General features: G+C 46.2%; 1 protein-coding gene across 2 annotated transcripts in view; it reads left to right on the top strand.

Moving 5' to 3' along the window:
* Window positions 1-25756, top strand: part of jakmip2 (janus kinase and microtubule interacting protein 2) — a 439655-nt gene that overhangs the window by 298068 nt on the left and 115831 nt on the right. For both annotated transcript variants that reach the window (XM_085995146.1, XM_085995144.1), the window contains exon 11: window positions 21329-21457. In XM_085995146.1, the coding sequence (XP_085851272.1) occupies window positions 21329-21457 (129 nt within the window). The remainder of the gene's footprint in view (window positions 1-21328; window positions 21458-25756) is intronic.

Here is a 25756-nt window from a genome sequence, read left to right as displayed (position 1 = left end):
CCAGCACAATCCAGCGGCGATCTCGCTGTTGCAGGCACCTCCCCCTTAAGAGAAGGAGGAGGCCTGCAGTACCGCAGCCTGCCGCTCCGCAGCGGGTGGCGCAGCGGGGCCTACAGCGCAGAAATTCAGTTTCAGCGCTCCAAGCGGGGGCGGGCACACCCTGGAATAGCGCCCGGTTCCGACTTGGGGTGCAAAAGCCGAATATCTGATGGGCGCACCTGGCTCCGCGTGCAGCGCTAACTTTTGGGTGTTAGCCTGCTGGCGGGCCTTAACTGAATTTCTAGGCCCATGTGTGATGTGAGAAGGTGCTATATAAATATGGTCCTTCTTTCTTGGCACGTAGGTTCTTGTTACTCGGCATTTCAGCACCGACACTTTTTGTACAGCTGTGTGTGAGGAGCACTGTATTATACAGACTGCTCACCATTACATGGGATGGGGGGGGTGGGTAATCTTCAGCTCCGTACTGAAATGTTTCAACACGTGCATGAGCTCGGATTGCCGTTGCTTCCTGTACTGCAATACTGCTTTCAGATGAGATGTTAAATCGAGGCCCCGTCTGCCCTCTTGGGCGGATGTAAAAAATCCCACGACACTATTTGGAAGAAGAGCAAGGGAGTTCTCCACGGTGTCCTGGCCAATATTTATCCCTCAACCAACATCGTCGGAACAGATTATCTGGTCATTATTTCACTGCTGTGTGTGGAATCTTGTGTGTGCCCAAATTGGCTGCTGTGTTTCCTTCATTACAACAGTGACTACGCTTCAAAAGAAGTACTTCATTGGCTGTAAAGCGCATTGGGATAGCCAGAGGTTGTGAAAAGCACTATATAAATGCAAGTTCTTCTTCTTCTTCCTGTCGATTGAATACTGTGAGGACAGTAACTGTTATTGTGACATTGCAACGTTGCCAATGCTTTTGCACTATTAAATATTTATTTTTCTAGTGCATAATATAAGCTCTTGGGCCTTAGTGAGGATGCAAGTAGGATCTAAAGTGGACATAACCTCTGCTGTTGTATTGAAATGATGACATTTTGACTACGATTTTGAAATCTTTGTGGGCACTTGATCCTAATTGGACCAGAGTCCTTTCTCCACAGTCCTCACTGATGATTGACCTTTGCCCTATCTTATATTGCATTTCAAAAATTCCTGGTTTCCTCTAATTTCCCATCATTCTGGTTACTTTATTCTTCTAAAAATTGTCAAATATCTCTCACTGCTCAAATTGAGCAGCCGATTACTTTTTGATGTATATGGACTAGAACATACAGAAACCCAACCAATATGCAGTAATAGGATTAAATCTGGCACAGGCACCTCAGTTCTCCCTCCTCTGATCTTCATTGTTTAAGCATGCACAAGTGCTGAAAGAGGTTAAATAGAATTAAAAAGGAGTGCTCACTTTCCAAAGAGACTAGTTTCAGACTTTCAGATAAAAGCAGCATCAACTATTCATTTCAGTATGTGTTGGGATAGAATAGCCGATCCCAGTCTCCCACCAGACAGTAACATCTTCTCTACATCCTTTTGTTCTCTCATTAATCACAGGTTTGTGTCCCATTTGCTGCTACTTGTCTTCGCCAGCTTTTAATTATAGAGCTGTTGGACTCCTATCTAAAGATGAGGATCAGTATTACCATGTCAAAAATCATCAGTTATTTCTATACCATATCTAATGAATTTTGACACTTGAAATAATGAAACTACACAGCACTTTTACATATATGCAGCATCTAAGTAGGAGGTCTTTGTTACCTTGAAGCTACCCTTTTCCTGAGCTTTCTGTGATTGTACAGGTGTAAGAGAACGGCCTGGGTCAGTTTATGTTGCGTATTTAACATCTGTGAATGGACGGCAAGATGCAATCATAGGCAAGCAATGTGGCTTATCTCTTGGCTTAGTAGATAACTCACTCTTAACATTTACTCTGCAAATAAATCCACTCATAACCTAATCACTTAGACAGTCTCGGGCCTGACATTGCCTAATAAATTAAATAACCTCAGGCCTGGCATGAATCAGGATCAGGCTGTCTGCTGGCTGATTTGTGTGATACTTGTTGAGTTTTCTGGAGATATATAAGGCCTTCCCTTTTATATCTTCTTATCCTCCCAGCAGGCTTTCATGAGACAGAGACTACCTTCGCCAAAATATCTGCCAATTGGTGTCCCCAGAATGAACTTACCCCATTTTCATGCATCATTACCAGCCCCAACCCATTGCCTGTAGTCTTGTACCATTGATACAACAAGAACAGTTACGTAGAAAAGTCATTTCCTGCAGATGTTTAATACAGTAATAACACAGAGAAAATGGAGGGAGGTTGTCCCGAACAATTATTTTTATACAAATAGTTCCACATCAGGCCTTACAGAATGATCTTTTATGACCTGGGAAAGTGGAACAGAGAATGTTGCAAGCACACAGCTAGTCAGTCAGCATCTGTGAAGAGAATAGATCAGTTAACATTTCAGGCCTACAGCCCTTCATCAGAACTGAAAATATTGGCCTGGATTTTGCAGTCACCGGCGAAGTGACCTCGAAGAAGGCTCCCTACAAGGATCTAGCGATCTCTGTGGCATGGTTTTCACCTTTCCCGATGTTAATTGGATCCTGGCACCAAGTCTAGGGGATCTCTAGCATCCAGCAAATGTGATTTCATCAAGCAGGCTAAGCAGCCAATCACATTGAAGAATTCTCATAGACAGCAAACCAGGAAGTAAAATGCACTGATTAACTTTCACTTTTTAATGATTTTACAGAGAGCAAAATAAAAATTGGGACATAAACATGGGATTGAGGTAGATGCTGAAATAAGAACATAAGAACATAAGAAATAGGAGCAGGAGTAGGCCAATCGGCCCCTCGTGCCTGCTCCGCCATTCAATAAGATCATGGCTGATCTGATCCTAACCTCAAATCTACTTTCACTCTCCATCCCACCCGAACCCATGTGATCTCCCGGGAGAGGTGAAAAACCAGATAAAAAACCCAATGGCCAACTTGGGAGAAAAAAAACTGGGAAATTCCTCTCCGACCCATCTAGGCGATCGAAACTCGTCCAGGAGATCACTCTGTCCCTGTATTTCCTGCAGTACTTACCTGCTGTAAGAGGTGATCTCCACCCCAGCCAGGAACAGGCCCAATTTACTCTTGAAGGACTCCTAGCTGGCAGCCTGTTCCCGAGGTCTCCACTAATCCCTGTGAATAGAACCATCTCCTGAAATCTAACACAGAATTAGAACACAAGAAGTAGGAGCAGGACCAGGCTACAAGGCCCCTGGGCCTGCTCCACCGCCCACAGGGCCATGACCGATCCAAACCTAGCCTCATGTCCGATTTCCTACCCGCTCCCCGTAACCCCTAATTCCCCTTACTTCTAGGAAACTGTCTATTTCTGTTTTAAATTTATTTAACGATGTAGCTTCCACAGCTCTCTAGGGCAGCAAATTCCACAGACCTACCACCCGCTGAGTGAAGAAGTTTCTCCTCATCTCAGTTTTGAAACAGCAGCCCCTTATTCTAAGATTATGCCCCCTAGTTCTAGTTTCACCCATCATTGGAAACATCCTCACCACATCCACCCAATTATAAACAAACTTTAAAAAAATTAATTATATTAAAAAATACAGAATTTTTATCATAATGGACAAATTTGACATTCCACAAATATAAAATTAGTTTATCAAGGTCAGAGAGGGTATTCAGCAGTAATTATGACTTAGTACACCATTAAAAACCCAGTTACACCTCGTTGAACAAGATTTAACTTTTTCGGCGATGTTTGAGCGTAAAATGGGAAGTTCTTGTCAGTTCAGTGATTTCAAAAAGATTGCCGCCTGTGGGAACTTCAACAACGCTGCCTGTGGAGGAGCAGGGAATCACTTACGGCAACTTCTGGATTTCCGCGTTTAACTGCGTATGTGCGGATGCCAAAAGTTGCTGTCAGTTTCACCGGTTAATGGCGACGACGCTGACAGTTTTGCCTTCATTAAAACCACAAAATCTAGGCCAATAAAAGATGAACAAATGGATTCAATAGTGTAGTGGTTATGCTACTTGACTAGTAATTATTATGTCCGTGTATAATTGAGACACGGACTGCAGGAGTTGATTATAACAAGTCTTTACTGAATGGAGACAACCTGGAAACTGAAACTACAGAAGCCTGCTAGGGCCTTTTATACAGGGGTGGTCACTGCTGGTACTGCAGTCTGAGACCAGTTATTCCCTTAAAGGTACATACACAACAATTCCTCCCCTTTTAGATAAACAGTACATAACATTCATTTAACAACTAAATAATAACTAATTACAATTACAATTACGGTTGCTAGATACATTGGTTGAAGTTAAGCAATTATAAGTTCAGTCTTTGAGGAGGCTTCCTGATTCTGTCTGGATAACGCCTCTTTGGGATATCAGGTTCTTCTGGCAAGGTTGAGTCGGGATCAATGTCGTTGTTTGGTTCGTCTGCTTCCAATATCACCGATTCTGCGGTAGATGCAATTGGTACTTCGGTTTCATCGCCAGGTGTATCAGATCGTGGTGTGGAGTTGACGTTTTCCAGTGACTCTAGAATCTGGTCAGCATGGCGTCTTACAATGCTCTCTCCAACGTCCACGGTATACATTAGAGGTCCTTGCCGTGTACAGATCGTTCCTGGCTGCCATTTCTCTGTGCGGTAGTCCCGGGCCAAAACTGGTTGACCTATCTTAAAACTCCTGGTCGGCCTTTCATTCATATTCTGAAACTGTCTGTTCTCCACATCTCTTCTGACATTTGGCTTAACCAAATCCAAGCGGCATCGTAGTCTTCGATTGAAGAACATCATGGCTGGAGTTTGGTTGGTAACCGCAAGTGTCGCATTCCGGTAGGCAAACAAGAAGTTATCCACCTTGTGTTGTAGGGGTATATCTTCATTACACATTGCCTTGATAGCCTTCTTGAATGTTTGAACAAACCTCTCGGCCAATCCATTAGTGGCTGGATGATATGGGGCGGATGTGTAATGCTTAACACCATTGTTCTTTAAGAACCTCCGGAACTCTTCAGACACAAACTGTGGTCCATTGTCAGAGCAAATCTGTTCAGGCAGCCCATTCCTGGTGAATATGGTTCATAAGACTGTGATAGTTTTTTCTGTGGTGGTTGAGGACATTTTTATTACCTCTGGCCACTTTGAATGTGCATCCACCGCAATTAAAAACATCAAGTCCATAAAGGGACCAGCAAAATCAATGTGCACCCTTTGCCATGGAGATGAGGGCCACTCCCATGGATGTAGAGGGGCTTGTGGTGGGGCGTTTTGGACCTTCTGGTATCCAGTACAGCTCTTGGTCATCTCTTCGATTTCTCTATCGATTCCCGGCCACCACACAAACGCTGTGGCTAAGTTCTTCATTTTTACCCCTCCCAGATGACCCTCATGAAGCTCATTGAGCACTCTATCCTTCAATTTGGGTGGAATTACTACTCTGGATCCACACATCAAGGTTCCTCTGCACACTGACAGCTGTTCTCTTCTCGGCGAGAATGCTGGCAGCAGTGGTTCACCATGTGCTGGCCATCCCTTCACCGTTAAATCACAGACCCAGGAGAGTGTCGGGTCATTTCGTGTTTCCTTTTCTATGTTTGCATTCGTCACAGGGAGACATTCGACTATAGTCGAGTGGAATAAATCCACTGGATCCACTGCCAGTTCCTCTTCCACCATCGGCAACGGTAGGTGCGACAATCCATCAGCATTCCCATGCAGTTTAGTTCCTTTGTACTCGATATCATATTGGTGTGCCCCTAGGAACAGGGACCACCTCTGTAGCCTTTGTGCCGTCATTATCGGTACGCCCTTCTGAGGGTTGAAAATGGAGACGAGAGGTTGATGATCAGTTAGTAGAGTAAATTTCTGACCGTGCAGGTAGTGATTGAACATCTTCACCCCCCACACCAGGCTGAGGGCCTCTCTGTCAATCTGGGCGTAGTTACGCTCGGCTGAAGTTAACGAGCATGACGCAAAAGCTATCGGCCTCTCTGAACCATCAAGGAATTTATGTGACAGTACCGCCCCAATGCCGTAGGGAGACGCATCACACGCCAGTCTTATCGGTAGTGATGGGTTGTAGTGAGCCAATACTTCTCTTGAAGTGATTAGGTCCTTACTCTTCTGAAAGGCCCACTTACATTCATCGCTCCATTTCCATGCTACTCCCGTTCGTAGTAGGGCGTTCAGTGGATGCAGAATTGTGGATAAATTCGGCAAAAACTTATGGTAGTAATTCACCAATCCAAGGAATGACCTCAGTTGCGACACATTTTCAGGCGCTGGAGCCTTAACTACCGCTTCAATTTTGTCAGGGGACTTATGCAACCCCTCTTCATCAATCACGTGGCCACAATCCGATATCTGTTTCTTAAAAAACTCACACTTGGGGCGATTGGTTCGTAGCCCATGTTCACGTAGTCTAGTGAGCACCTGCTCTAGGTTGGCAAGGTGTTCACTGTCATCTTCACCTGTCACTAGGATGTCGTCCAAGTAACACTGAGTCCCCGGAATTCCTTGCAGGACTTGTTCCATCGCTCTTTGCCATATCGCCGGAGCTGATGCTACTCTGAATACCAGTCGATTATACTGGTAAAGACGTTTGTGAGTGTTTATCGTGAGACACTTCCTAGAGGATTCTTCAACCTCCATCTGCAAATATGCTTGTGCTAGGTCAATTTTTGTAAAACGCTTTCCTCCAGATAGTGAGGCGAAGATATCTTCTATCCTTGGAAGAGGATATTGTACTGTGTGAAGGACTGGGTTCACCGTCACCTTGAAGTCCCCACAGATGCGAACATTCCTTGGCTCCTCAGACTAATTGTTTAACGTTTTCTTCATGACAGGAACGATGGGTGTCGCCCACTCGCTCCAGTCTACCTTAGATAACACGCCTGCATTCTCCAGATTCTCCAGCTCTGCCTCGACGGCTGGGCGAATTGCATATGGTACTGGTCTTGCTTTGAAAAACTTGGGAATTGCATTCTCCTCTATTTTTATCGAGGTGGTTACGCCTTTAAGAGTGCCTAGTTCTTATTGAAATACCTCTTTGGCGTCAGCTAAGATTGCTAACAATCGTCCAGGAGTGACGTCATCATCCTTTTTACCAGCCACCGTCAGTGCCTGAATGGAGTGCCAGTCTAAACTTATCTTTCTGATCCATTCACGTCCCAATAACGGTTGTCCACCATCTTGCAGAATGTAGAGATACAATTTCCGTATTTTCTTGCCATTGTATTCGACAGGCACCCTTATTTTTCCTCTGGGGTATACTTTTTGCCCCGTATACGTCCTCAAGACAATGGATGTCTCTCTCAAGGGTATGTGTGAGAATAGCCGCTCGTAGTCTCGTCGATTCATGACGGTTAGAGCTGATCCTGTATCCAATTCCATTTTGACTTGGGACCCTGCTATTGTGAGGGTGACCCAAATGGTTCGGTGATCCTCTTTTGCGATTACGTTGTGAAGTTTGAGACAGCTTAGTCTCTTGTTCCCGCATTCAGTATCGCTCATCTGGTCTTCGGAACTACTGTCCGTCATCTTTTGTACTTTCCTGTACGGTTCCTTAGTAGCCTTTTTGTTGTCGTTGGTCTTCTTCCCAGACCTGCAAACTCGTGCAATGTGTCCCATCTTTCCGCATTGCCTGCATATTTTGTCCTTGGACCAGCAGTCCTTCTGGTCATGGTTTGTTCTGCCGCAGCGATAACATTTTGCAAATCCCCGTGTCATTTCGTGGGTGCCGTATTCCTGTGGTTTTTGTTGTATTTCCGCAGCTCCCCTTGCTGCTGCTTTGTACGATATTGCCACACTGAAAGCCTTATCTAGCGTCAGCTCTTTCTCTGAGAGTAACCTCTTCTGGGTTCCTTCACTCTGGAGTCCACAGACAAATTTGTCCCGTAAGTTATCTGCCAGTCCTGCTCCGAACTGGCAGTGCTTTGATAGCTTGTGTAGTTCCGTAAGGTAATCAGCATTGCTCTCATCTTTATGCTGAGTTCTCCTGTGGAATTTAAATCTTTCTGCTAACAACAGCGGTGCAGGGTTTAGGTGTTCCTGTAGGATAGCAACAATTTCGTTAAAACTCTTCGCCTTCGGTTTGGCTGGAGTAATCAGGTCCCGCAATAGGCCGTACGTTCTTGCGCCCATTAAATTTAGCAATACCGATGCCTTTTTCTCATCGGCTATTTCGTTTGCCTCGCAATATACCTCGACTCTTTCCACATACGTGGTCCAGTCTTCTAGTGCATTATCGAAGGCAGTGATACAGCCAGTCTTTGGCATCTTGAAAATCTAAGATGGCGCCTCCCGCGCTTTGCCTTCGTCCCCGATGGATCAAAATGGCGCCTCCCACGCTTTTCCTTCTTCCCCGCCGAGTTAAGATGGCGCCTCCCGCGCTTTCCTGCCGCTGCCGCTGCTGCCAACGCTGTTGCTGGCGATTATATTTATTTTACTATCCTGTAATGGCGACGCCCTATGGTCTTCACGCCTCCCCGATCGCTGCTGCCAACGCCGCTCTCCGCGGTATTTTTATTTTTCTATCGCGCTTCAATATTTGCTCCGTTAATTGAAGAACCATTCCCGCCGTGGAGCGGACCCTCTGGGACACTTCCCTCCCTCTTCTTAGGTCCGAACGCTGCCCAGCTTCGAAGCACCGGCCGCGCCCTGTGTGCTCCACCCTCTCTCTCTTTGCTTCCCGACTCGCTGCCCGGCCCCGTTGCAGAGCCACCCGATCGAGCTCTAGCCCGCCGCAGCCCAGGAAGGATCAGTGCACTACCTGCCACCAGCCCGATTAGCTGGGAAACCACAGACTGGAGAACAAAGCCTGGCTCTCGACAGTCTCTCCCGCACTTTTCAATTCGATGATTTGGAGGGCGGTTGCCCACGGTCGACGCCCGTTTCTCGAGTTTCTTTGGATTATTTTTTTTTTCCTTTCTTCTGGCTTCGACCTTCAATAACGTCGTCTGAGGTGCTGCCGAGTTGCAGGTAAGTTCGTTTCTTACTCGTCGCCAGTATTATGTCCGTGTATAATTGAGACACGGACTGCAGGAGTTGATTATAACAAGTCTTTACTGAATGGAGACAACCTGGAAACTGAAACTACAGAAGCCTGCTAGGGCCTTTTATACAGGGGTGGTCACTGGCGGTACTGCAGTCTGAGACCAGTTATTCCCTTAAAGGTACATATACAACAGTAATCTAGAGGCCTGGACTAATAATCTAGAGAATGTGAGTTTATATTCCACCGTGGCAGTTTGAAAATTTGAAGTCAGTTTAAATAAAAAGCTGGTATGTCTATGAAGCTATTGTATTGTTGTAAAAACCCAACCAGTTCACTAATGTCCTTTAGGGAAGGAAATCTGGTCTGGCCTATATGTGACTCCAGTCCCACACTAATGTGGTTGACTCTTAACTGCCTATAAATGGCCGTGCAAACAGTTACCACCAGTTTCTCAGGGCAACTAGGGATGGGCAATAAATTCTGCCATAAATTTAATGGCTAATACACATCCTGAGAATGAATTCAAAAAAGTTGTTTTAAATAATGTTAATAGAATCAAAACAAAGTGGAAGAGGAGGGGTGAGTTTGGATTAAGTGAGGAATTACCTGTAAACTGCTTAGAAGAAAATTAGGAGATGACTGGATAGATGACTGAAATGATCGTTTCATGATTCTCATGCAGCATATTATTCTGAAGAGTGAATTGCAGAAAATTCTCTATTACATACATATACAAAGTGGGGCAAGTGGAGCATCTTTCAGTGGGGGAGCATTTAGGGAACAGTGAACATCATTAGGTTTAGGATAGTTATGGAAAAGGACAGGGAAAAAACAAGCGTAAAAAATATTTAACCGGAGGCGGGCTAATTTCAGTGAGTTGAACAAGGAGCTGGCCCACGTGCATTGGAATCACAGATTGGCAAATAAAAGAGTAAGTTAGCAATGGGAGGCTTTTAAAGAGGAGATATTTCAGGTACAGAGTAGACACATTCCCAAGAGGGGGAAAGGAAGGACATCCAAAGCTAGAGCTCCCTGGATGACTAAAGATAGAAAGATTAAAATGAAACTGCAAAAGGAGGCTTATGACAAATGTATGGTTTATAAAAAAATAGAGAACCAAGCTGAATATAGAAAGTACAGAGGAGATCTAAAAAAGGAATAAGAGGGGCAAAGGGAGAATATGAGAATAGATTAGCAGCTAACATAAAAGGGAACCCAAAAGTATTTTATTATTAACATATATATATTAAAAGAGCAGTCAAAGGAAATGGTCACACTGATTCGAGACCAAAAAAGAGAGCTACTTGCAGAGGCAGAGCGTATTAAATGAGTATTTTGCATCTATATTCACTAGAGAAGAGAATGCTGCCAATATAGCAGTAAAATGAGGAGGTAATAGCGAGATTGGATAGGATATAAATAGATAAAGAGGAGGTAATTAAAAGGTTGGCAGAACTCAAAATAGAAAAGTCACACTGTCTGGATGGGATGCATCCTAGGTTACTGAGGGAAGTAAGGGTAGAAATTGCAGAGGCTCTGGCCACAATCTTCCAATCCTCCTTCAATATGGCAGTGGTGCCAGAGGACTGGAGGGTTGTAAATGTTACACTGTGGCGGAGCCACCAAAGGACTCAGATTGTTTGTACATAATTCCTTTAACAACATGTTAGCTACAGTCTGAGTCTGTATCTTTATTTATGCTGTTTAACTGCACAGAGTGCGGTTGCTTTAACAGTGCGGCTAAAACGTGATGATGTCACGCCGTTCATCACGTGATCCCCCACTGGCGGGAAAACGTCATGACGTCATGACGTCAGCCACAGGACTGCAGGGGCAGTCCTCGTGGCGCCTCCAGAGAGAGCAGACCTATATTCGATGTTATCCTGCAGTTTCTTGTTAAAGCCTGTTTGTTTCATTAAAGTTCATTTTGTTTGATCGCCTGAGTAGAACTCAGTCTTGTGGTTAGGAACCCACGTTCCTACATTGGTGACCCCGACTTTCGTGAACAGTTTTCGCGGAAGATCTTCAGCATGGACACGAATGCCGTGACTCTGAAACTGCCACAGTTCTGGGAGCAACAACCAGATGCCTGGTTTATCCAGGCTGAAGCCCAGTTCGCCATCAGGAACATCGTCGCGGATCAGACCCGTTATTACTACGTGGTCTCCGCCCTCGATAGCGCAACTGCCTCGCGGATCGTCAGCCTCCTCGGTAGTCCTCCTACTGACAGCAAGTATGATACATTAAAGGCGCGGTTGCTACAGGTCTTCGGGCTCTCGAAGTCAGAACGCGCTCGCCAGCTCCTCACGATGCCTGGCCTCGAGGACTCCAAGCCGTCCGAGCTCATGAGCCAAATGCTCACGCTCTTGGGTGCCGAACTGGAATGCTTCCTCTTCCGTGAACTTTTCCTCTGCCAACTGCCGGAGCAGGTGCAGGCTGCCCTAGCCAGATCCGAGATTACAGACTGCGCTGAGCTTGCTGCCGAAGTAGATAAGATTTTCACAGTAACCCAGCAGTGCTGCGCGGCCACGAGACGCCCATCCCCCACAGACGAGGCTCCAGCTCCTCCTGCAGCGGGCTGGTGCTCCTACCACGCCCGTTTTGTCGCGAAAGCACGATGCTGCCGCTCTCCCTGCAGTTTTTCGCCCCCAAAAAAAACAAAGCTCCTGCGGCGTTCCTGGCGAAGGAGGACCGGGTCTAACGGGCGCTCCGCGGTTGCAATGGCCGTCGGATCTACGGGGAAACTTCTTTACCTCACCGATTCTCTTTCGGGTCGACGTTTCCTTTGTGACACCGGGGCGCAGTGTAGCATCCTACCTGCGTCGAATCTAGATATGCAAGCTGGGAACCATGGCTTTTCCCTCGTGGCGGCTAATGGCGCAGCAATTCGAACTTTCCGAAAGCGGCGGGTCCAAGTCTGTTTCGGCGGTCAACGCTTCCATTGGGAATTCATCATGGCCACAGTCTCGCAGGCCATCCTAGGGGCAGATTTTCTCTGTGCCAACGGCCTCCTCGTCGATGTCCGGCACCACCGGTTGATCGACGCGGCCACCTTCCACTCGATTCCGTGCTACCACGGTACCACCGTGGCGCGCTCTATCGCCTGCGCTTTCCCTTCTCCGGATGACTTCACTCGGCTCCTCGGCGAGTTCCCGGAGCTGACAAGGCCCACTTTCTCCTCCTCGGCCACGAAGCATGGTGTTGAACATCATATCACCACTACTGGCTCCACGGTTTATGCACGGGCTAGAAGGCTTGAACCGGCAAGCTCGCGGCTGCGAAAGCAGAGTTCGACACGATGGAGCGGCTTGGGATTATTTGCCGGTCGAATAGTCCCTGGTCTTCGCCCCTCCACATTGTTCCGAAACTGGGCGGCGGCTGGCGACCATGCGGTGACTACCGACACCTGAACGATGCCACTACTCCTGACCGGTACCCGATCCCGCATATTCAGGATTTCTCGGCCCATTTGGCGGGAAATTCTATCTTTTCTAAAGTCGACTTCATCCTGGGGTATCACCAGGTTCCCGTGCACCCGCAAGATGTCCCGAAAATCGCAGTCATCACCCCTTTCGGCCTCTTTGAGTTCCTGCGGATGCCGTTTAGCTTGAAGAACGCGGCACAGGCTTTCCAGCGCTTAATGGACTCCGTACTCCGAGACCTAAACTTCATCTTCGTCTACCTTGACGACATTCTCATCGCCAGCGCTAGCAAGGAAGAGCACATCTCCCATTTGCGTACCCTCTTTACACGCCTCAGCCAGCACGGTTTAATCATCAAACCGGCCAAGTGCCAGTTCGGCCTGCAGCGGATCGATTTCTTAGGACACCGCATAACATCAGACAGCGCCGTCCCCTCACTGACGAAGGTGGAAGCTGTTACCTCTTACCCGCGCCCGCCAATCGTCAAGGCCCTGCAAGAGTTCCTGGGGATGGTCAACTTCTATCACCGATTCGTCCCTAAGGCGGCTCAGCTAATGCAGCCTTTGTACGGGGCCCTCAAAGGCAAGTCCGGTAAGGATCCAATCAGCTGGACGGCCGAGATGGACCAAGCGTTCGTCAACACCAAGAGCGCTTTGGCCAACGCAACCATGCTGGCGCACCCACTTCCAGGTGCCACCATCGCCCTTACCACAGACGCGTCAGACCACGCCATCGGCGCAGTGCACGAGCAGTGGGTGAACGGCATGTGGCAACCGCTGGCGTTTTTCAGCCGTCAACTACGGAAAAATGAAAAAAAATACAGCACCTTCGATCGGGAGTTACTGGCCCTTTTCCTAGCCATTCGCCATTTCCAGTTCTTATTGGAAGGACGTCCCTTCATGGCTTTTGTCGACCACAAGCCTCTAACGTTCGCCATGGCCAAGACCGCCGAACCGTTTTCCGCTCATCAGCAACGTCACCTGACGTTTATTTCTGAATTTACCACGGACACTCAACATGTGTCTGGTAAGGACAACCTGGTGGCGGATTGCCTCTCCCGTGCGACGGTCCATGCGGTTCACCTGGGGATCGACTACGCCCTCATGGCCGCGGATCAGGCCTCGGACCCAGAGGTCCAATCATACAGAACCGTCCCCTCTAGTTTCCAAGTGACCGATGTCAGTTTCCAGGCCGCAGGCGCCACGCTCCTTTGCGACGTCTCCATGGGCATTCCCCGACCTATCGTGCAAGTCGCATGGCGCCGGAAGGTGTTTGATGCCATACACGGGTTGTCGCACCCTGGTATGAAGGCTTCACAACGGCTAATGTCGGCGAAGTTCGTCTGGAAGGGTATGCACCTCGATATCAGTGACTGGGCCAACACCTGCGTGGTCTGCCAGAAGGCCAAGGTCCAGCGTCATGTTAAAGCTCCAGTGGCTACGTTCGCTGTTCCGGAGCGTCATTTCGACCACGTGCATGTGGACCTTGTGGGGCCACTTCCGCCTTCTCCTGGTTATACGCATCTCCTCACAATGGTGGACCACACCACTAGGTGGCCAGAGGCAATTCCTTTGGTTTCCACCACTTCGGCAGACGTCGCTAGAGCTTTCATCTCCTGTTGGGTTGCCCGTTTCGGGGTACCGGCGGACATCTCTTCCGACCGTGGGCCACAATTTTCCTCGGAGCTCTGGAACGCTGTAGCTCAGGGGCTCGGCACCAAACTTCGTCGCACCACCGCCTATCATCCACAGGCGAACGGCCTTTGTGAGCGATTCCACAGATCGCTTAAAGCCACCCTTCGGGCCAGTCTTCAAGGTGCAGGATGGGTGGACAGACTTCCATGGGTCCTTTTGGGTCTTCGTACGGCGCCCAAAGAAGATCTGCAATCGTCCTCAGCCGAGCTCGTTTATGGCCAGCCTCTCCGAGTACCAGGGGATATCCTCCCTTCTCCCACAGAGCCATGGTCCGCCTCCCAGCAACTTGTCAGCCACCAGGAAGCGGCCAGATGCTTCGCTCCGGTGCCTACATCTAATGACGGCTTACAGAGCTCCCACGTGCCAGTGGAGCTGAAGAATGCCGAGTACGTATTTATCCGCCACGACGCTCACCGGGATCCGCTCAAGCCCCCTTACACTGGTCCTTTCCGCGTCATTGAATCAGGAGACAAATACTTTTTGGTCGACATCGGAGGAAAGCCAGATCACATTTCGGTGGACCGGTTGAAGCTGGCTCACCTGGACCTGGACCGCCCAGTCGTCGTCACTCAACCGCCGAAACGTGGCCGACCGCCCGCAGCCGCCATGCCAGATCAACCACAGCCGCCCGCCAACTCGACCACACTCGCCGTGCCAGCTCAAGCACAACCGCCCGCCAGCTCGACCACCGTCCATCAGCTTCCTCTGCAAGGTTACCGAAGTCGCTCGGACAGACTTGTCAGGCCTCCGCGACGTCTCATTTTTGCTGTTAAAGACAATTCTGGGGGGGCGCATGTGGCGGAGCCACCAAAGGACTCAGATCGTTTCTGTATCTTTATTTATGCTGTTTAACTTTACAGAGTGTGGTTGCTTTAACAGCGCGGCTAAAACGTGATGACGTCACGCCGTTCATCACGTGATCCCCCACTGGCGGGAAAATGTGATGACGTCATGACGTCAGCCACAGGACTGCAGGGGCAGTCCTCGTGGAGCCTCCAGAGAGAGCAGACCTATATTCGATGTTATCCTGCAGTTTCTTGTTAAAGCCTGTTTGTTTCATTAAAGTTCATTTTGTTTGATCGCCTGAGTAGAACTCAGTCTTTTAGTTAGGAACCCACGTTCCTACAGCACCCCTGTTTAAAAAAGGGGAGAGTGATAAACCCAACAATTATAGGCCAAGCAGCCTAACATCAGTGATGGGGAAACTTTTATATACAATAATCTGGGACAAAATTAATTTGAAAATTGTGGGATAATAAATGAAAGTCAGCACAGATTTGTTAAAGGCAAGTTGTGTTTGACTAACTTGACTGAGTTCTTTCATGAAGTACCAGAGGGTTGATGAGGGTAGTGTGGTTGATTTTATGTATATGGACGTCAGAAGGCTTTTGACAAAATGAATGATGGTATGAGGCACGAGTTGGCTAGGATGGATTGGGGAACGTTACTCAAAGGGTTGACGGTGGATAGGCAATGGCAAACATTTAAAGATCGCATGGATGAACTACAAAATTTGTTCATCCCTGCATAAAAATAAAACAAAAAAGATGACTCAACCGTGGCTAACAAAGGAAATTAGGGACAGCATAAGATCCAAGGAGAGGACATATAACTTGGCCAGAAAAAGCAGCAAACCTGAGGATTGTGAGCAGTTTAGGATTCAGCAAAGGAGGACAAAGGGATTAACTAAGAGGGGGAAAATAGATTGAGATTAAGCTTGCAGGGAACATAAAAACTGATTGCAAAAGCTTCTATAGATATGTGAAGAGAAAAAGGTTGGTGAAGTCAAGCGTAGGTCCCTTGCGGTCAGAATCAGGGGTATTTATAATGGGGAACAAAGAAATGGCAGAACAATTAAATACATACTTTGGTTCTGTCTTCACAAAGGAGGACACAAATAATCTCCCAGAGATGTCGGGGAACATAGGGTCTAATGAGAGGGAGGAACTGAATGAAATCAGTATTTGTCGGGAAATGGTGTTAGGGAAATTGACGGGATGGAAGGCTGATAAATCCCCAGGGCCTGATAATCTACACCCTAGGGTACTTAAGGAAGTGGCCCTAGAAATAGTAGACGCATTGCTGGTCATCTTCCAAAATTCTATAGACTCTGGAACAGTTCCCATGGATTGGAGGATAGCTAATGTAACCCCATTATTTAAAAAAGCTGGTGGAGAGAAAGTCTGACATCGGTAGTGGGGAAAATGCTAGCGTCCATTATAAAAGATGTAATACCAGAGCACTTGGAAAACAGTGACAGGATCGGACAAAGTCAACATGGATTTACAAACGGTAAATCGTGCTTAACTAATCTACTGGAATTTTTTGAGGATGTAACTGGCAGAATAGATAAGGGAGTACCAGTGGATGTGGTGTATTTGGACTTTCAGAAGGCTTTCGATAAGGCCCCGCATAAGAGATTAGTGTGCAAAGTTAAAGTACACGGGATTGGGGATAAGGTACTGTCTTGGATAGAGAACTGGTTGGCAGACAGGAAGCAAAGAGTTGGAATAAACGGGTATTTTTCCAAGTGGCAGGCAGTGACTAGTGAGGTAACGCAGGGATCGGTGCTAGGACCCCAGCTATTCACAATATATATAAATGATCTAGATGAGCGAACTGGATGTAATATCTCCAAGTTTGCAGACGACACAAAGCTGGGTGGGCGTGTGTGCTGTGAGGAGGATGCCGAGAAACTCCAGCATGATTTGGACAGGTTGGGTGATTGGGCAGATGCATGGCAAATGCAGTATAATGTGGATAAATGCAAGATTATCCACTTCAGTGGCAAAAACAGGAAGACAGATTATTATCTGAACGGCAATAGATTGGGAAAAGGGGAAGTGCAACGAGACCTGGGTGTCCTTGTGCACCAGTCGCTGAAGGTAAGCATGCAGGTGCAGCAGGCGGTTAAGAAGGCAAATGGTATGTTGGCCTTCATAGCGAGAAGATTCGAGTACAGGAGTAAGGATGTCTTGCTGCAGTTGTACAGGACCTTGGTGAGACCACACCTTGAGTATTGTGTGCAGTTTTGGTCGCCTTATCTGAGGAAGGATGTTCTTGCCATGGAGAGAGTGCAGCGAAGATTCACCAGACTGATACTTGGGATGGTAGGAATGACGTATGAGGCGAGATTGGGTCGATTAGGCTTATATTCGCTAGAGTTTAGAAGAATGAGAGGGGATCTCATTGAAACTTATAAAATTCTAACAGGACTAGACAGACTAGATGCAGGAAGGATGTTCCCGATGGCGGGGGAGTCCAGAACCAGGGGTCGCAGTCTAAGGATAAGGGGTAAGCCATTTAGGACTGAGGTGAGGAGGAATTTCTTCACCCAGAGAGTGGTGAACCTGTGGAATTCTCTACCACACAAGGCAGTTGAGGCCAATTCATTAAATATATTCAAGAAGGAGTTAGATATATTTCTTAAGGCTAAAGGGATCAAGGGATATGGGGAGAAAGCAGGGACAGGGTACTGAATTTGGATGATCAGCCATGATCTCATTGAATGGCAGAACAGGCTCGAGGGGCCGAATGGCCCACTCCTGCTCCTATTTTCTATGTTTCTATAACAAAGTACCACATAATAGACTTGTCAGCAAAATTAAAGCCCATAGGATTAAAGGGACAGTGGAAGCATAGATTCAAAATTGACTAAGGGACAGAAAGCAGAGAGTACTGGTGAATGGTTGGTTTTCAGACCAGAGGGAAGTATAAAATGGTGTTCCCCAGGGGTCAGTATTGGGACCACTGCTCTTTTTGATATATATTAATGACCTGGACTTGGGTATACAGGGCATAATTTCAAAGTTTGCAGATGACATGAAACTTGGAAATGTGGTAAACAATGAGGAGGATAGTAACAGAAATAAAGACAGAAAATGCTGGAAATACTCAGCAGGTCAGGCAATATCTGTGGAGAGAGAAACAAAGTTAACATTTCAAGTTCCTCAGCGCTGAAAAAGGTTAGAGATGTACCAGGTATTAAGCAAGTACAGAGGCAGGGAAAGGGAGGAGGGGATGAAAGAACAAAAGGGAAGATCTGTGATAAGGCAGGAGAGATTAAACGACAGAAGGGATGATGGTCTAAGGTGAAAAGAGATGGTAATGGAACAAGTAAAGAAACAAAAGATGGGTCTAGAGGAGGTGTAAATAGGAATATCGGAATCATCAGCAACAGCTGTCATCCGAAAAAATGGGGGCAGAGGTTATGATCTGAAATTGTTAAACTCAATGTTAAGTCCGGGAGGCTGCAAAGTGCCTAATAGAAAGATGAGTTGCTGTTCCTCGAGCTTACGTTGAGCTTCATTGGAACAGTGTAGGAGGCCGAGGACAGAGAGGTCAGTGGGATATTGGTCAATAACCTATCCCCAGAGATGGAGACAGAGAAGTCGAGGAAGGGAAGGGAAGAGTCGGAGATGGATCATATGAAGGCAAGGGAAGGGTGGAATTTTAAAGCAAAGTTGAAATTTTCTAGTTTGAGGCAAGAGCAGGAAATGGAATCGATATACAGTCATCAATGTACCAGAAAAAGAGGTGAGGGAGGGGACTGAGTAGCATTGGAACAAAGAATGTTCCACATATCCCATGAAAAGGCTGGCATAGCTAGGACCCATATGGGTTTTCATAGCAACACCTTTTATTTGGAGGAAGTGAGTGGAGTCAGAGGAGAAGCTGTTCAATATGAGAACAAGTTCAGCCAGGCGGAGGAGGGTGGTGGTGGATGGGGACTGGTTGAGCCTCTGTTCAAGGAAGAAGCAGAGTGCCCTCAGGCCGTCCTGGTGGGGGATGGAGGTGTAGAGGGATTGGAAGTCCAGGGTGAAAAGAAGACGGTTAGGGCCAGGAAACTGGAAACTGTTAAAGTGGCGGAGGGCGTCGGAAGAGTCGCGGATGTAGATAGGAAGAGACTGGACAAGGGGAGAAAAAATAGAGTCGAGATAGGAAGAGATAAGCTCCGTGGGGCAAGAACAGGCTGAAACAATGGGTCTACCGGGGCAGTTCTGTTTGTGGATCTTGGGAGGGAGGTAGAAGCGGGCTGTGCGGGGTTGGGGGATTATGAGGTTGGAGGCGGTGGATAGAAGATCTCCAGAGGGATGGGGTCAGTGACAGTCTTGGAAACAATGGCTTGATGTTCGATGGTGGGGTCATGATCCAGGAGGAGGTGTCAGAGAGTTGGTACGATAGCAAAATACTGCAGATGTTGGAAATCCGAAATAACAACAGAAAATGCTGGAAAAACTCAGCAGGTCAGGCAACATCCGTGGAGAGAAATTTGAGTTGACGTTTCGGGTTTGACCCTTCTTCAAAAACTTTTGAAGAAGGGTCAAACCCGAAACGTCAACTCAAATTTCTCTCCACGGATGTTGCCTGACCTGCTGAGTTTTTCCAGCATTTTCTGTTGTTATTTCAGAGAGTTGGTGTTCAGCCTCCACAAGGTAGGAGTCAGCTTGCCAAACCACAACAGCGCCATCCTTGTCAGCAGGTTTAATGACAAGGTTAGCATTGAATCTGAGAGAACAGCATGCTACAAGTTCAGAGGGAGGTAGGTTAGAGTGAGTGAGGTGAGCAGAGAAATTCAGACGGCCGATGTCACGCTGGCAACTCCCAATAAAAAAATCTAAAGAGGATAAGAGGGGTCCAGGTGGAACGAGAATTCTGAAGATGGGACAAAGGGCTCCTGGCCAAAGAGGTAGACATGGAGGCGAAGGCAACGGAAGAAGAGCTCAGCGTCGTGACGAGCTCGATATCTATTGTGGGGTTGTAAGGGGATGAAGCTGAGGCCTTTGCTGAGGGCTGATCGTTCGGGGTCAGAGAGGGGAAGGTCAGAGGGGATAGTGAAAACACAGCAAGGGGTGAGATTGGAAGAAGGGATGGGGTCAGAGGAAAGTGAAGGGGAAGAATGTTGAAAGGGGAGGTGAGGGGAAGATGTATTTGGTGGTGGGATCATGCTGTAGGTGGTGGAAAAAGCGGAGGATGATCTGTTGAATGTGGAGTCTGGTGGGGTGGAAGGTGAGGACAAGGGGAACCCTATCGTGGTTCTGGGAGGGAGGGGAAGGGGTGAGACCAGAAATGCAGGATTGTAACAGACCTCAGAAGGACTGATAGACTAGTGAAATGGGCAGACACATGGCAAATGAAATTTAATACAGAGAAGTGTGAAATGATACGTTTTGGTAGGAAAAATGAGGAGAGGCAATATAAAGTAAATGGTACAATGTTAAAGGGGGTGCAGGAACACAGAGACCTGGGGGTATATGTACACAAATTTTTAATGGTGGCAGGACAGTTGAGAAGGCTGTTAAAATGCATATGGGATCCTTAGCTTTATTAATAGAGGCATAGATTACAAAAGCAAGGAAGTTATGCTAAACCTTTATATAACATCGGTTAAGCCTCAGCGAGAGTATTGTGTTGAATTCTGGACACCACAATTTGGGAAGGATGTCAAGGCCTTAGGGAGAATGCAGAAGAGTTTTACAAGAATGGTAGCAGGAATGAGGGATTACAGTTACATGGATAGACTGGAGAAGCTGGGGTTGTTCTCCTTAGAGCAGAAAAGTTTAAGAGGAGATTTGATAGAGGTGTTGAAAATCATGAATGGTTTTGATAGAGTAAATAAGGAGAAAATGTTCCCAGTGACAGAAGGGTCAGTAACCAGAGGACACAGATTTAAGGTGAAGAACCAGGGGAGAGATGAGGAAAAAAAAATTTATGCAGCGAATGGTTCTGATCTGGAATGCACTGCCTGAAAGGGTGATGGAAGCAGATTCAATAGTGACTTTCAAAAGGAAATTGGATAGATACTTGAAGGAAAAAAATTACAAGTCTATGGGAAAAGAGCATGGGAGTGGAACTAATTGTATAGTTCTTTTAAAGAGCTGGCACAGGCAAGATGGACTGAATGGCCTCCTTCTGTGCAGTATCATTCTTTGATTCTATTATATCATAGAAGCATACATACACCATTACTGGTTTTATGTTGCTACAAACATGGAAGAACTTCTATGTAAGAATATAAGCAATATTGTGCAGGAAGCACCTGATGTATGTTGTTAATGAAAGAATGTAATATGTAAAATGTCTGCTCCTTGTAACTGATTTTTTTTAATATGCACTTGAGCTTAAAGGTTATCGTGTGCAAGAGGCTAACTTACATTTTGCTCACCTTAAGAGTCTGGCAGCTGAAGAACCTGAGCTCCGTTTCAGACAATTAACGAGGGAATATCAAGCGCTCCAGAGGGCTTATGCACTACTTCAGGAGCAGTCGGGAGGGATCCTGGACGCAGAACGGGAAGCAAAGGTGATTATTAAATAATTTGTTAAAATAATCAGGCATGGTTAAAATGGTGAATTGGCAATATAGCTTTTTGAAATGCATATTATGGGTTCAGCACTGGCCTTCACCCCTGGGACCTGCATTCAAAAACATGAGATTGTGGAATAAAATTCTGCTACGTCTGATTGAAGGGTCAGTCCCACTCCAGTTCCTGCACAACACAGAAATGTACCTAAGTTGGCAGTTCCCCTCATACAGGTCATAGGATAGTTGGTGTGGGAAATGGAAAACTGTCACACTGGTGTGAAAGAATGTAGTCTCACGCGGGACAGAACCGTGGGAGCTTTACTCTGCATCTGAACATGTTTATACCTGACCTGGGGAGGCTTGATCTAGTGTCAGCTTGGCTCGGTTGACAATGCCATTGCCATTGAATTTGAAAGTTATGGGTTCAAGCCCCACTCCAGGCTTCAAGCTCATAATCTAGACTGATGGTTCAATGTAGTGAGGGAGTGTTGTGCTGTAGTGTGCTGTGCTGGCAGAGGCACCATCCTTTAGCTGAAGTGTTTAACTTAGGATGTTTTACTAGGTTAAAGGCATTGTTTAAATGCAAGTTCTTGTAAACTAAAGCTCGGCTGCCTGTTGATGAAGATCCTGTGCCACTATTTGAAGAATAGCAGGGAGTTTGAATGTTCCTCCCTCAACCAGCAGCATCAAAATTAGATTAACTGGTCAATTGACTTATTGCTGTTACAATAGGACATTGCTTGCACAACATTGGCTGCCACGTTTACCTGAAATTCAGAATAGTTCATTGTATGAGAAGTGTTTTGGTACAAACTGAGAGACATGATAAGGCACTATATAAATTATTTTTTCCTTTGATCTGAATGTCAAAATAGTAAAGTGTTCTGTTCCTCAGCACTAATATCCCTTGCATTGTTTTTTTAATTTAAAAAGTACATGATCGTTAAATCCTTCCAAAAAGTCTATTTAATTTTTAATGTAACTTAAAACAAACTTGCTAGCTACTGGATATTAATCCCCATCATGGGGCATGTCAGTACTGATACTCCTACTGCTTCACTTTTGCTTTATGCTGGGATATCACCAGACCACTGGCATCACAATGATTGACAGGCAGCCTGATAATAAGCACTAATAAACACTCAGTTATGATTATTTGAGAATAACCTAGCTAAAGAAATGCAACAATCTCTGAGATAATCTTCAAATAAAATACCAGCTCTCCATCTTCACACAGATTCAGATTCACAATTAAAAGTTAAAAACATGTAGAGAACTGTATATGCTGCATACAGTAAGAATTTTTTTCAGAAGTTGTTAACTATATGTGGCTCAGTCTTCTTTCTTAAGGTAGTAGCAAAGCAAATCAAATGTCATTATCCAGGCCAAAGCTTCCGGTGTAACAGCGTGGATACCTTGTTGGCTGCGTGTGACTTTTCTCTGAGGGCAGTGCTCAATGGTGTGCTCCAGGGTCTGATTAGGAGCTCCTCAGTGGTGTACATTTAAGGAGTTATTTTACAACTTCCAAAAAAAATATATTCCACTGAGCAGAAAAGGGTGTAAAAGAAAAGACAGCCATCCGTGGCTAAGTAAAGAAATTAAGGATAGTATTCGACTAAAAACAAGGGCATATAAGGTAGCCAAATCTAGTGGGAGGATAGAGGATTGGGAAAACTTTTAAAGACAGCAAAAAATAACAAAAAGATTGATTAAGAAAGGGAAGATAGATTATGAAAGTAAATTAGCAAAAAATATAAAAACAGATAGTAAGAGTTTTTATAGTTATATAAAAAGAAAAAGGGTGGCTAAAGTAAATGTTGGTCCCTTAGAGGATGAGACCGGGAAATTAATGGTGGGAAATATGGAGATGGCAAAAACACTGAATGAATATTTTACATCAGTCTTTACAGTAGAAGACACTAAGAATATCCCAACACTGGACAAACAGGGGGCTAAAGGGGGGGAGGAGCTAAACACGATCAAAATCACTAAGGAAGTGGTACTCGGTAAAATAATGGGACTCAAGGTGGATAAATCACCTGGACCTGATGGCTTACATCCTAGGGTCTTGAGGGAAGTGGCAGTAGGGATTGTGGATGCATTGGTAATAATTTTCCAAAACTCCCTGGACTCGGCAAAGGTCCCGGCAGACTGGAAAACTGCAAATGTAACACCCTTATTTAAAAAGGGCAGTAGACAGAAGGCTGGAAACTATAGACCGATTAGCCTAACATCTGTGGTAGGTAAAATTTTGGAGTCCATTATTAAGGAGACAGTAACAGGACATTTGGATAATCATAATTTAATAGGACAAAGTCAGCATGGTTTTATGAAGGGGAAGTCATGTTTGACAAATTTGCTGGAGTTCTTTGAGGAAGTAACGTATAGGGTGGATAAAGGGGAACCAGTGGACGTAGTGTATTTAGACTTCCAAAAGGCATTTGACAAGGTGCCACACAAAAGATTATTGCTTCAGATAAAAAATCACGGGATTGGGGGTAATATTCTGGCATGGATAGAGGATTGGCTATCTAACAGAAGGCAGAGAGTTGGGATAAATGGTTCATTCTCAGACTGGCAATCAGTAACTAGTGGTGTTCCGCAGGGGTCAGTGCTGGGTCCCCAACTCTTTACAATCTATATTAACGATTTGGAGGAGGGGACCAAGTGTAACATATCAAAGTTTGCAGATGATACTAAAATGGGAGGGAAAGTAGTGAGTGAGGAGGACATAAAAAACCTGCAAAGGGACATAGACAGGCTAAGTAAGTGGGCTGAGATTTGGCAGATGGAATACAATACTGGAAAGTGTGAGGTTATGCACTTTGGCAGGAAAAATCGTAGAGCAACTTATTATCTTAATGGCAAGAAACTTGAAAGTACTGAAGTACAAAGGGATCTGGGGGTCCTGGTGCACGAAACTCAAAAGGTTAGTGTGCAGGTGCAGCAAGTGATTAAGAAGGCCAATGGAATGTTGGCTTTCATTACTAGGGGGATAGAATATAAAAATAGGGAGGTATTGCTTCAGTTGTACAAGGTATTGGTGAGACCGCACCTGGAATACTGCGTACAGTTTTGGTGTCCATACTTAAGAAAGGACATACTTGCTCTCGAGTCAGTACAAAGAAGGTTCACTCGGTTAATCCCGGGGATGAGGGGATGGACATATGAGGAGAGGTTGAGTAGATTGGGACTCTACTCATTGGAGTTCAGAAGAATGAGAGGCGATCTTATTGAAACATGTAAGATTGTGAAGGGGTTGGATCGGGTGGATGCGGGGAAGATGTTCCCGATGATGGGTGAAACTAGAACTAGGGGGCATAGTCTTAGAATAAGGGGCTGCTCTTTCAAAACTGAGATGAGGAGGAACTACTTCACTCAGAGGGTGGTAGGTCCATGGAATATGCTGCCCCAAAAAGCTGTAGAAGCTACATCATTACATAAATTTAAAACAGAAATAGACAGTTTCCTAGAAGTAAAGGGAATTAAAGGTTACGGGGAGCGGGCAGGAATTTGGACATGAGTCTAAGTTCGGATCGGTCATGGCCCTGTGGGTAGCAGAGCGGGCCCAGGGGCCGTGTAGCCTGATCCTGCTCCTATTTCGTGTGTCTAATTCTGTTTGATTCAGGAGATGGTTCTGTGATAGTGGATTGGCGGTTAGGATCAGATCAGCCATGATCTTATTGAATGGCGGAGCAGGCTCGAGGGGCCGATTGGCCTACTCCTGCTCCTATTTCTTATGTTCTTATGTTCTTATGTTCTTATGATGGGGAAACTTTAATCTTCCATCTATGGAGAAGGTGGCAGCATCTGCCATGACCGGTTCTGAGGCTGTAGATGGTTGTCCACTGTTTGTGAGGAAGGTTTGATTCTTCAGGTTGTACCCTGGGGTCCTCTTTAAGGAATCCATTCCGTATGTCGCAGTTCTTCCAAGCATTTCGCCATCGGTCATCAAGGCTGAGAGGAGATCGCTGAAGGGCTTCGGCGACGGTCACAAATGGCCTTCTAGATTTGAGACGGGTTGGTGGTAGGTTGTTCAAGTCGGCCTGGATTAGCATGTCTTTGCTGGTGTAGCAGTTGTATTCTCTGGAGACTGCATATTCGCGGCGTAGGTGTGGTGGTGCGATGTTTGCAAGCATCGGCAGCCAAGGTGTTGGTGTCAATAAAAGCGTACCGGTGATAATTCTCATAGCAGAATTCAGCTGGACTTCAACAGATTTGACATGCGGACTTGATAGCCATGCCGGAGAGCAGTACTCTGCTGTAGAGTACACCAGGGTGAGTGCTGTAGTACGT

The sequence above is a fragment of the Somniosus microcephalus genome, chromosome 8, assembly GCF_052327205.1.
Source record: "Somniosus microcephalus isolate GS21.2 chromosome 8, FLI_Smic_1.0, whole genome shotgun sequence".
Classification (NCBI taxonomy): Eukaryota; Metazoa; Chordata; class Chondrichthyes; order Squaliformes; family Somniosidae; genus Somniosus; species Somniosus microcephalus.
The sequence above is the reverse complement of the archived record's forward strand: the minus strand, read 5'-3'. Positions and strand labels throughout refer to the sequence as shown.